At 37.6% G+C, this 13551-nt stretch overlaps 1 protein-coding gene across 8 annotated transcripts in view; it reads right to left on the bottom strand.

Moving 5' to 3' along the window:
* The window catches only part of LOC139756800 (uncharacterized), a 75869-nt gene that overhangs the window by 25673 nt on the left and 36645 nt on the right, over positions 1–13551 (bottom strand). For 6 of the 8 annotated variants that reach the window (XR_011714445.1, XR_011714440.1, XR_011714442.1 and 3 more), the window contains exons 12-15: positions 12178–12753; positions 10535–10933; positions 7532–7732; positions 6551–6697 (exon numbers count right to left, since the gene is read on the bottom strand). Coding sequence is in view for 2 of the 8 variants with exons in the window: in XM_071676604.1 (XP_071532705.1) it covers positions 7457–7732; positions 10535–10933; positions 12178–12753 (1251 nt within the window). In the remaining 6 variants the exon portion in view is untranslated. Of the gene's footprint in view, positions 1–6550; positions 6698–7064; positions 7733–10534; positions 10934–12177; positions 12754–13551 lie in introns of those variants that run through there. The other 2 variants (XM_071676604.1, XM_071676603.1) reach the window with 1 other exon arrangement.

Here is a 13551-nt window from a genome sequence, read left to right on the forward strand (position 1 = left end):
ATTTACACATAGGATCATTCATTATTTAGTAGGAGGGAATATTTCATATACAGAAAAAGTCTGATTATATTAAACTCCCAGGTATCCAATTACTCCAACTTTACATCAGGATTCAGCCAAAGATAATCTTTCAAAAGTCTGAAAGAGTTGGTGACTAAAGCTGGTGATCTTCAAGCATCTATAATCACTTTTGGTTACACTATTGAAGTCCCATGCTTCTTCCTTTTTTCAGGTGCAGGACTTTATCAGGAAAGATAATGTAATCTTTTATGAAAAAAAATCCAAGAGCATTGAGAAATATATTAGGAAGCAGTACAAAGAACTGCATGAAGTAAGTAGTCAGCAGAAAATTAATATTATAGATGGACCTAGAATTAGACAACACTGTGACTATGACAGAGATAAAGTTATAGTGGAGGCTTCACTTCATTTTCACCTGTGTTACAAGACCATAAGGCACACATCATAATCTATGTTGGTGAGTACAGCATTGCTTCACTGATTAATGCCAATATTTTTAGTTTTACTTCAATAGTACTTCTTTACTGCAGCACCACATTACTGAAAGTGACCCTTCTCGACTCCTGTAACTTCAAACATCTTGAATCTCATAGTCATCTCTCTGATCCCTTAGTGATATCCTTTCTTACTAATGTCTGGTCATCATCCCTGAAAGATTTTGGGGAATCCTATGTAGGTGCCCTTGATATATCCAAAACTTTTGACAGGGCATGGCACTGGGGTCTCATGTTTAAACTCTCCTCTTTTGGTTTACCTCCCTCACTTTGCTCCCTCGTATCCAGCTTCCTCTCTGGCTGATCTGTGTCTGTGTTTGTTGATGGATCAGCCTCTCCCCCTTCCTCTGTCAACTGCAGTGTCCCTCAAGGTTCTGCTCTGTCCCCTACAGTTTTTATTAACTTGTATGCAGATGACTCCACATCCTTCAGTTCTACTCTTCTCTCACTCTATCTGCATCACAACTTCTTCCATCAACTCGCACTTGGACAGGATTTTTCAATGGGGTTGGTGAAATATGGTTAAGTTTAATGCCTCCAAGACACAGTTTCAGCCCATCTCTCTATTTAAGATTCCTCACAACTTTCCTCTCTCCTTCAACAGTTCTGTATTTCCACATATTGACTCGATGAACATACCTGATGATATCTACACTATCTTGGGAAGTCCACATTATGGAAATAGCTGAGTCTGCTTCTAAGAACTAGGAGTTCTATTGGACTTTCTTTTCTTCTGAAAAGTTGCTCTGTTTATACAAAGGATTGATCCATCCTTGTATGGAGTACTCTCACATCTGGTGTGGTTCTAGCTCTGCATCCTTACTTGACAGAAATAAACTGAGAGCTGTCTCCTTATAAACTCTCCCAGGTTAATTTCACAACTTGAATCATTTGCCTTACACTGTAATGTTGGTTCATTTTCCCTCTTCTTAAGGGATGACTTTGGTTTTTGCTCCCAAAAACTCGTTGCTTGTGTGGCCCAACCATTAACTAGACTACGCAATACTTGGCAAGCTGGTGTGTCACATAATTACTGTATGGCTGTTGGCAACTCAAGGGTGGGCTGTTTTGATAACTTTTCCTCCACCATGCAGTTTTAGAACTCATTCCTCTCATTCCTTTACCAATAATCAAGACATAGTACTTTTTAAAAGACAGGTTTTTCACTCCCTCCAAAATTTGTAAAGCCTTTTCTTTGTCTTTTCTTTTCCCTTTCTTTAACCTCTCTATATTTCAACTAAGGCCCAGCCTCAGTGTGCTTTTTTGTCTGTGACTGGAACCTCCAATATCCAGAAAAAAAAAGCTGGCTTTTCCAGTTTTCTAACTTGCTGTAGGTCCAATCATAGTTGGATAATCAAATATGCACTGGACAGTATACAGTTGAAAAATATTTTTACTTGAGGTACCATGGGATGTATAATTTTTCATGTCTCAAAATACCAAATTGGGTAGTGAAAACTTTCCTTCTTTTTTCATAGCTCACTGCTGATTTCTTTTTTCTTACTTTATAAACCATACTGAGGTATTTCAGTCTTAAAGTTGTTTTATCCATTTAAAAGAATTTTTCAATAAAAGTTTCTTATAAGAAAATTATGGATGATAGTATTAAAAATTTTGAATAATGCATTTAATGTCTTTTCTTTTTTTCAAACTATCCACCATTTCCCGCGTTAGTGAGGTAGCGTTAAGAACAGAGGACTGGGCCTTTTTAATTTCTCTCACCTCATTTGTCTGGTTTACATCTAGTATGCCATATTCACAGTTCAGAATATTTCGATTCATGCATGTTGATGCATTTTTTCTCTGAATTTTACTATTGTATTTTATTATTCATTTCTATAATACTTAACCGCTGTCTCCCATGTCAGTATGGTAGTGCAAGAAAACAGACGAGGAATGGCCCAACCCAACCACATACACATGTATATACATAAATGCCCACACACGCATATATATACATACACATGGACATATCCATACTTGCCGCCTTCATTTATTCCCGTTGCCACCCCGCCACACATGAAACATCCCCCTCTAGCGAGGTAGCACCAGGAACAAACAAAAAAGGCCACATTCTTCAATGCTCCCAGAACCTTTGCTCCATCCCTAACCCTGTGACTCACTTCTGCTTACATGGTTCTATCTGCTGCTAAGTCCACTCCCAGATATCTAAAACACTTCATTTCCTCCATTTTTTCTTCAGTCAAACTTACCTCCCAATTAACTTGTCCCTTAACCCTACTGCATCTAATAACCTTGCTCTTATTAACATTTACTCTTAACTTTCTTCTTTCACACACTTTACCAAACTCAGTCACCAACTCCTGCAGTTTCTCACCTGAATCAGCCACAAGCGCTGTATCATCAGCGAACAACAACTGACTCATTTCCCAAACCCCCTCATCTACAACAGACTGCATACTTGCCCTCTCTTCAAAAATCTTGCATTCACCTCCCTAACCACCCCATCCATAAACAAATTAAACAACCATGGAGACATCATGCACCCCTGCCGCAAACCGATATTCACTGGGAACCAATCACTTTCCTCTCTTTCTACTCGTACACATGCCTTACATCTTTGGTAAAACGTATTCTATGTAATATGGTTTTATTTCTTCATTCCTTTCTCAATAATGTGCATCCACTATGGCATTTCCAGCATTCTGAGAAGAAACACTGCTAAAATATTCACTACCATCCAATGGGCACGACACATCTTTAGATTATTATTATTTTTTATCATACTTTGTCGTTGTCTCCCGTGTTAGCGAGGTAGCGCAAGGAAACAGATGAAAAAATGGCCCAACCCACCCATATACACATGCACACATACATATCTATACATTTCATATTTATTTATTTATTTTGCTTTGTCGCTGTCTCCCGTGTTAGCAAGGTAGCGCAAAATATTAGTGAGGTATACATATATATACATACACAGACATATACATATATACACATGTACATAATTCATACTTGCTGCTCCCATTCATTCCCGTTGCCACCCCGCCACACATGAAATGACAACCTCCTCCCCCCGCATGCACGCAAGGTAGCGCTAGGAAAAGACAACAAAGGCCACATTAGTCCACACTTAGTCTCTATCTGTCATGTATAATGCACTAAAACCACAGCTCCCTTTCCACATCCGGGCCCTACAAAACTTTCCATGGTTCACCCTAGACGCTTTACATGCCCTGGTTCAATCAACTGACAGCACGTCGACCCCAGTATACCAAATCGTTCCAATTCACTCTATTCCTTGCATGTCTTTCACCCTTCTGCATGTTCAGGCCCTGATCGCTCAAAATCTTTTTCTCTCTCCATCCTTCCACCTTCAATTTGGCCTCCCACTTCTCCTCGTTCCCTCCACCTCTGACACATATATCCTCTTTGTCAATCTATCCTCACTCATTCTCTCCATGTGACCAAACCATTTCAAAACACCCTCTTCTGCTCTCTCAACCACACTCTTTATAACCACACATCTCTCTTACCCTTTCATTACTTACTCGATCAAACCACCTCACACCACATATTGTCCTCAAACATCTCATTTCCAACACATCCACCCTCCTCCACACAACTCTATCTACAGCCCATGCCTAGCAACCATACAACATTGTTGGAACCACTATTCCTTCAAAGATACCCATTTTTGCTTTCTGAGATGTTCTCGCTTTCCACACATTTTTCAATGCTCTCAGGACTTTTGCCCCCTCCCCCACCCTGTGACTCACTTCCGCTTCCATTGTTCCATCCGCTGCCAAATCCACTCCCAGATATCTAAAACACTTCACTTCCTCCAGTTTTTCTCCATTCAAACTTACCTCCCAATTGACTTGTCCCTCAACCCTACTGTACCTAATAACCTTGCTCTTAATCACAATTACCCTCAGCTTTCTTCTTTCACACACTTTACCAAACTCAGTCACCAGCTTCTGCAGTTTCTCAGCCGAATCAGTCACCAGCGTTGTAACATCAGCGAACAACAACTGACTCACTTCCCAAGCCCTCTCATCCACAACAGACTGTATACTTGCCCCTCTCTCCAAAATTCTTGCATTCACCTCCCTAACAACCCCATCTATAAACAAATTAAACAACCATGTAGACATTACGCACCCCTACCGCAAACCGACATTCACTGAGAACCAATCACTTTCCTCTCTTCCTACTCGTACACATGCCTTACATCCTGATAAAAACTTTTCACTCCTTCTAGCAACTTGCCTCCCACACCATATATTCTTTATATTCTTAATACCTTCCACATACCATCTCCATCAACTCTATCATATGCCTTCTCAAGATCCATAAATGCTACATACAAATCCATTTGCTATTCTAAGTATTTCTCACATACATTCTTCAAAGCAAACACCTGATCCACACATCCTCAACCACTTCTGAAACCACACTGCTCTTCCCCAGTCTGAGGCTCTGTACATCCTTTCACCCTCTCAATCAATATCCTCCCATGTAATTTCCCAGGAATACTCAACAAACTTATACCTCTGTAATTTGAGCACTCAGCTTAATCCCCTTTGCCTTTGTACAATGGCACTATGCATGCATTCTGCCAATCCTCAGGCACATCACCATGAGTTTTACAGACATAAAATATTCTTACCAACCAATCAACAACACAGTCACCCCCTTTTTTTTTTAATAAATTCCACTGCAATACCATCCCAACCCGGTGCCTTGCCAGTTTTCATCTCCCACAAAGCTTTTACTACCTCTTGTCTGTTTACCAAATCATTCTCCCTAACCCTCTCATTTCACACACCACCTCGACCAAAACACCCTATATCTGCCACTCTATCATCTAACACATTCAACAAACCTTCAAAATACTCACTCCATCTCCTTCTCACATCACCATTACTTGTTATTACCTAGATATCTGTTTCATGCTAAAAAGCACTAAATAACCATTGGGTTCTACTGCACTACAAATTCAACTAACCCAATCAATCTAGGATACATATTGAGAAGGCAAAGTGCATTTTCACATTATTCCAGTCCAACAACCTAAAGTGTTGATTGCATTTTTGTATTATAGCTTTTCCTCATGGTCAATGTGCTCTTTATCTTTGTATGAGACTCCCCACTGACAATAGAATGACTTTTATAAGATGTGGAAGGATTCTTTCTTTCTTTTCTTTTCTTTTAAACTATTAGCCATTTCCCGCGTTAGCGAGGTAGTGTTAAGAACAGAGGACTGGGATTCATATGGCTCAAATTTATCAAGATCTCAGCCCAAAGACAGGAACCCTACCATAATTCATCAGCTCGTTATACGACTGCTCTTTCAGGGAATAAGTCAAGGCATCATTACAATTGACATTGTTGCAAAGTAATAAAGTGGTTGGTCTTAGTCATTGAAGTACTGCTTTTTCTTTTTTTTCTTTCAAACTGTTTGCCATTTCCCGCGTTAGCGAGGTAGCGTTAAGAACAGAGGACTGGGCCTTTGAGGGAATATCCTCACCTGGCCCCCTTCTCTGTTCCTTCTTTTGGAAAATTAAAAAAAAAACCCGAGAGGGGAGGATTTCCAGCCCCACGCTCCCTCCCCTTTTAGTCGCCTTCTATGACACGCAGGGAACACATGGGAAGTATTCTTTCTCCCCTATCCCAGGGATAGCACTGCTATGGAAGATATTTATGGCTTGCTCATACCTTCTTCTCTAACTATATCTTTACTGCAGCACCACATATTCCTAGACTCCACAATGTTCTTTACTTGTTTTTGATTCCCTTTTCTCAATTCCCTCCACTTCTGTATACATACTCAGGCAACTCTCATTCTCCACTAACAAATTTTGTTTAACTCTTCTACTTTGGCATTTCTAAATAATTTTGTACACTCAAGTGTGCAGGAAATTTTAAAAAATATACACATTTCCATAATTCTGTTACGAGAATGAACAAAAACGCAATTTTTCAAATAATATATAAATTTCAAAATGAAAACTTTCATACCCCTTGAAGTTACTATATTTTATGGTGAGTCAAAGTAGCACACTTACTTTTTTTATGAAGGTGTGCTTGACTCTACCAATAAGAGTGTTGCTTTAGTACTTCAATGCAATTCACCTGCAAGAAGATTCATTATCAGCTTGCACCCAGTACATTTCACCACCTTGAGCAATTGTTGTGTAGGCTATATTTTCAAACTGCAATAAAAAAGACAAGAAACTATATCAGACAAAGGAAAATTGATTATATTTAACATGTAAACTCATAATGACCAAAGGTTTCTACGTCACCTTAATTTTAAAATATACCCCTACCACCCTTAGTGCTTTGTGCCTTGAACACTGCAATGCCCTCTGGCCTTTACAGTCTTTAATATGTTTGCTTCTTCAAAAATGTTGAATGAAACCCCTTGCTACTGGTGCTTTGTTTTGTATACCTAACAATCTAGAAGGGAGCAGTGGGTATATTTGCAGAGCTTACTTTTCCTCAAGTTGCTTCATCAACTAATAAATCCTAAGAATATTTTCATCTTTTCCCTATTTCATTAGGATCTCATAAAAACTCTCACATTCCTATCATTTATTTTTTCTAGTCTCTCATTTCCTTACTTGATTCCCCTCAAAAAAATTCATATACAAAAAATATATTATTTATACATGTACTGTACATGAAAAAATGACAAACTATGCTTTCACTGGTATGACTCTAAAATGAGAAAGTAATGATATATTATAAAAACAAAGATGAAATTAAGACCTAGGATGTCTACACCCAGAAACGTGAAGATAAAAACAGTCTACAGTATTATTCATGTTCATGGATTATAAAAATATAATCATGGTTAATTTATAAAACAGTTACTCTTCTAGAATGTACTTAGTATTTCTTTACTGACAATATTACAAAGTTTTGATGTCTACACAATATCAGTCAAAACAAAACTAACAATATAAATATTATCCTGAAAACATTGGCACATTACTGTCTTCTGAGGTAACTAATCTGAAATGAGCTGGGTCTATTTCCATTACTTGGGTAATATTGGAGTCATTACATTCTTGCATTGAGATCGGAGAAACATCTGGAATCAGAGCTGTGATGGTCTCTGCCCTTTTAACGGATGGGTCCTCTTCAGGGATCACCTCTGACAAAACACTTGAAGTTGGCTTTACTGAGCTATTAACTTCATTAAAACCACTAGACAGAGGTACCTGTTTGCTTGGCATTTGAACCTGGAATAAAGTACAAATATCATTTAAACAACTGATATTAAATCTATCCATTAAAATTAACTTTGCAAGCAATTCTCTGTGGTGGATTAAGTGTACATAATAAACAACTGATATCAAGTCTATCAAGTACCATTACCTTTGCATTCAAATTATCTATGGTAGATCAAGTGTATACAACTCAGGTCACTCATACACATCCTCAAGCTATGTTCAGCATTATGAAGTGAAACATTGACCTCCATGTTCCTTCATGCTTTTTGTTTTTCCACACCAAGCTGATATTTCAAGTAAGACAAGAGCTTTCATATTCTATCTATATATTATCTTGAACCCTCAGAGTTTCCTCTTACATGAGGCAGATCAAATGCATACAGCTGCTGAAGTCACTTTTATGTATCCTCAACTTGTTTCCAGTGTGCTTTAATGATAAATTTTTGCTCCTCACACTAAGCCAACTTGTTATGTACACTAAAATGACAATGAATTTAAATGTAAAATGAAAAATTCTTGAATTCTTGGGCCAGCAATCCTTGACACCAAACCTTCTTGCATTATTTCATTCTTTCTTCACACCAATTGAAGCCATGCACAAGTCTCACTCTTTCACCAGGTATTTTTTTGAACATTCTGCGAAGCAAACATTTCTCCTATGCAGTCAGCTGCTCTATGCTTGACACCACCCTCTCAATCACCATTCTCCCATGCACCTTGCAGTAGTGTGTCACGCAAAAATTTCAATAGTAAGCTATGTGGTCTAGCTCACTTGTCTCCTAGAACTGTAGCATGAATAAAAATAAGTAAACACCATATATTTTTCTCATACATTCATTTCACAAATACAGAAAGAAATTAAATGCTATTGAACAAAATTTCAAATGTAGTTTGATGGGGTTCTTTTTGGCTTTTGAATGAATCAGTTACTCTGGTATAAAAAAAATCAGGCCTGCTTCAAAGATTCATTCATAATTTAGAATTAACAACATAAGTTTTTATACCTTTCAATGCCAAAAAGCTGTAATCTACAGATGCACTTGTAGCTGGAATAGTCAAAAATATTTCACATAGTAGCAGTAGGTGATTGGAAATCTTCCCATCCTGTATTACCTTCCATAAGAAGGAACAGAGGAAAGAGCTACAAGGATGCCCTTTCCTAATACATTAAATATTTTTGGTAATAAAACCAGATAAATTGATAACCCCACCATGAAACATTTCCATAAGAAATGCTCTTGTGGGGTTAAGAGGTACTCAGGGGTACATTACCTGTTCCACTCAGCCACAAGTCTGTATCATGACAAAATGATTATTGATAAATAGTCATCACAGAAGGAAATTTTATGAATATGAATGCTTTTCAAAGCATATTTGATTGATCCAAATCATATTTACCTGAATAAGCAATGGGCTTCATTACATTTTAAATTAATAGCTTTTATCATGTCTTGCTATGGCAGATTGCTAGGCCAATGTAGGTTGATATCCAAGAAGCAAACTTTGCTACTGCATGTCATGGCATCCATGACACTTTTTCCAGCCACAAATTACTATTTCTTAATGGTTAGGATTGTAATTACTGCATTAAATTAAATCATAACAATGTGGCTTGCTAACATACCTAAAAAACAAGCTAATTCTGGGAAGAGATTCTTTTTCCCACACTTTGTTATTTATGTATAAAAGTACATCAGCTGAGAAGGCATGGGTAAATGAATGGCCAAATCAAGGTCATCTCCTTAATTCTCTATTTCATTTATACATAATTATTGCAAGACCAATATCTATGAAAAAGTCTTTTATCCTCATTGCCTTTGCACAATGGCACTATACAAACATTCCACCAATCCTCAGGTACTTTACCATGAGCCATACATACAATGAATATCTTTAACAACCAATCAAAAAAAATTAACCCCTTTCTTAATAAATTCAACTGCAATACTATCTACTCCTGCCGCCTTGCCGAATTTCATCTTCCATAAGGCTTTCAACTGCTCTTTTCTCCACCAAACCACTCTTTCTGGCTCTCTCACTTTGCACACCACCCTGACTAAAACACCCTACATCTGCCATTCTATCATAAAACACCTTTAACAATCCTTCAAAATGCTCAATCCACCTCTTCCTCACCCCATCACTTCCTGTCATTACTTTCCCCAATGCTCTTTTCACTGATGTTCCCATTTGTTCTCTTATCTTTTTACATATTACTTACCTCCTTTCGAAACATCTTTTTATTCTCCCTAAAGTTTAATGATACTCTCTCATCCTAACTCTCATCTGCCCTCTTTTTCAACCCTTGCACCTTCCTCTTGACTTCCTCCCACTTTCTCTTATATATATTATCCAGTCATTTGCACTCCTTTGTAAGTACCATCCAAATGTCTCTTTTCTCTTTCACTACCAACTTTACTTTTTCATCCCACCACTTACTACCCTTTCTAATTTGCCCACATCCCATCCTTTTCATGCCATATGCACCTCTTTCTAATTCATGCGTATTATGATAATAATGCACAAAAGAAGTTTCGGACCAGACTCATGTCATTCATAACTACATAAAGGCATAGTTTTCTTGCAGGAGATAAAGAAGGACTGCATAAAAAGTATAAGAAACACCAGTAAAAAGCATGCCATGTGAAATATCCTGAGGTTTCCTCTCCTTTAGAATTGCTATTTTTCTAAAATGATTGTATTAAACAAAATTCACATTCAGCTTATGAAGATGCATTTAATCAATGAACAGTAATTGAATGTCAGCTATAGAAACAATGCAATGCACAATGAACACACTTATAAACTTACCTGGCTAGACTCATTTTCAGCAAGTATGGTGACTTGCATTTCTTTTGAGCTATCACGTTCCTCTTCTTCATCTGCATATATAACAATATAACTGTCTTCTGTATTTAAATCTTCTGCACCTACTACTGATATGAATGGTGCTGTAGAACTCACCACAGTTCCTCCCTCTTTTTCTACATTTGGATTTACATTGTTAGCATCCAGTATAAGGTCCAATTTATGCTGGTCAAGAATGTGATTATCAATGGCTGTTCGTCTCACTGTAGAACTCACCACAATCCCACCTTCTATTTCTGTATTTGTTCTTGTATTGGTCGAGCCTAATCTACAATCCACTTTATGCTGATCAAGAATATGATTTTCAATGGCTGTTCGTCTCATAAAACCTTCACCACATAACTGTCCACAAGAAAAAATATATGGCAGGGTATTAGAGATTAACATCTCTTTACTAAATCAGACAGTTTTTCTTACTGCCTGTAACATGCAATGAAAAATTAAGGCACTAGTATTGTAAATAGGTCATTGATCATGATAGTATAAATAAACTGATAATAAAAACATTTATCTATATGGGTGCGAGGCGTGGGCTATACATAGAGTTGTGCAGAGGAGGGTGGATATGCTGGAAATGAGATGTTTGAGAAATATATGGTGTGAGGTGGTTTGATCGAGTAAGTAACGAAAAGGTAAGAGAGATATGTGGTAATAAAAAGAATGTGGTTGAGAGAGCAGAAAAGGGTATTTTGAAATGGTTTGGTCACATGGAGAGAATAAGTGAGGAAAGATTGACAAAGAGGATATATGTGTCAGAGGTGGAGGGAACGAGGAGAAGTGGAAGAACAAACTGGAAGTGGAAAGATGGAGTGAAAAAGATTTTGAGTGATCGGGGCCTGAACATGCAGGAGGGTGAAAGGCGTGCAAGGAACAGAGTGAATTGGAAAGATGTGGTATACCAGGGTCGACATGCTGTCAATGGATTGAACCAGGGCATGTGAAGCATCTGGGGTAAACCATGTAAAGTTTTGTGGGGCCTGGATCTGGAAAGGGAGCTGTGGTTTCGGTGCATTATACATGACAGCTAGAGACTGAGTGTGAACAAATGTGGCCTTTGTTGTCTTTTCCTAGGGCTACCTCGCGCACATGCGAGGGGTGGGGGTTGTCATTTCATGTGTGGCGGGGTGGTGACGGAAATGGATAAGGGCAGACAGTATGAATTATGTACATGTGTATATATGTATATGTCTGTGTGTGTATATATATGTATACATTGAGATGTATAGGTATGTATATGTGCGTGTGTGGACGTGTATGTATATACATGTGTATGCGGGTGGGCTGGGCCATTCTTTCGTCTGTTTCCTTGCGCTACCTCGCTAACGCGGGAGACAGCAACAAAGTACAATAAAATAATGTTGAAATGTATAGTTACGTATATGTGTGTGTGTGGGCGTTTATGTATATACGTGTAAGTAGGTGGGTTGGGCCTTTCTTTCGTCTGTTTCCTAAGGCTTCCTCACTAACATGAGAGACAGCGACTAAGTATAATAAAATAATAACAAAAATATTTCCAAATTTTTGTGTAATGAAATACTATAACATTGCAGATATTCACATAACAATAGCTTTAATCTTCAACTTACCTCACATTTGTATCGCTTGTTTGTAGAATGAACATACATGTGGGTATGTAGGTTATTCTTCTTGTTGAATGCTCGATTACATATGGGGCATTTGTATGGCTTCTCACCTGTATGTACTTTCATGTGTTCATCCAATTTTGGCTTAGTGATGAATGTTTTCTTGCATATTTCACAAGAATATTCCCTTATGTTACAATGAGCATACTGCACGTGCTTTGTAACAGAGGAACTTGTTGAAAAATTTGCCTCACATATAAAGCACTTATAGGGCTTCTCTCCTGTATGAGTTCTTTCATGATTTTTCCATGTACTATACTGCTTAAACCATTTTGAGCAATAATTACATCCATATGGTCGTTGATTTGTGTGTACACGCATGTGAGTCCAAAGGTAAGACTTACGATTGAACTGCTTACCACAAATTTCACAAGTCGTTTTTGTTTCTCCCATGTGACTTTTCATATGTATAACAAGGTTCCTTTTATCAGTGAGCACCTTATTACAAATCTCACATAAAAACTGTTCATTTTTCCAGCAATGCACAGTTCGCATGTGTAGCTGTAGATATCTTGGTAACTGAAAGAAATGTAGAAAATTAAAGAAAAAAATAAGGCTGACAAACAAAAATTCAGGGAGGCCAATTTTGATACCTGCTGCTTTCCCTACACATTGAAACTTTGGAACTCTACCTTCTCATGTCTTTCCCGATAACTATGACTTGACAGATTTCAAAAGATAGGTCTTTCACTTCCTCTGTTTCATAATTCTCTCTATAATTCAATTAAGGTCTGGCCTTGATGTGAACTTTGTATGTGACTAGAGCCTTCAACATAATAAAATAGCGTGCAATACTGGTGTGTCATCAGACTAATGGAACAATTCCTAATGTAAAGTAACTTAACAATATACAGTATACAGTATTGGTGTGTCATCAGATTAATGTTACAATCCCAAAACTTGTCAATTCTCCAAGAAATAATGAGTCAATCTGATCTTTATTATATATTTCCAATTCGAAATGACCATAAAATCTGCATATCTGGCATTAAATATTGTTGAAAAAAAAATATTGAATAAAGAGAATTTAGATTTTCAAAAGGAATGTTAAAACTAGCTACAAAATTTCTGTGATGGCTTACTTATCATCAAAAGGGTTTTCTTTCAAGGAAATGGGTGTGGTAATCTGAACGTTTTCTTTCAAGGAGAAGGGTGCGGTAATCTGAAACCAAGCTCCCAGTGAATGGATGTCTAACTTAAAAGAACAATTAAGCAGCACATGTCCTTTGTGGAAATGAAGCAAAGATTGACCATCCAATTATTAAGAATGGAGATATAATTCTTCTTGAAGATATACTGGTCTCCAAACCAGATTCT

The sequence above is a fragment of the Panulirus ornatus genome, chromosome 23 (genome assembly GCF_036320965.1).
Source record: "Panulirus ornatus isolate Po-2019 chromosome 23, ASM3632096v1, whole genome shotgun sequence".
NCBI lineage: Eukaryota > Metazoa > Arthropoda > Malacostraca > Decapoda > Palinuridae > Panulirus > Panulirus ornatus.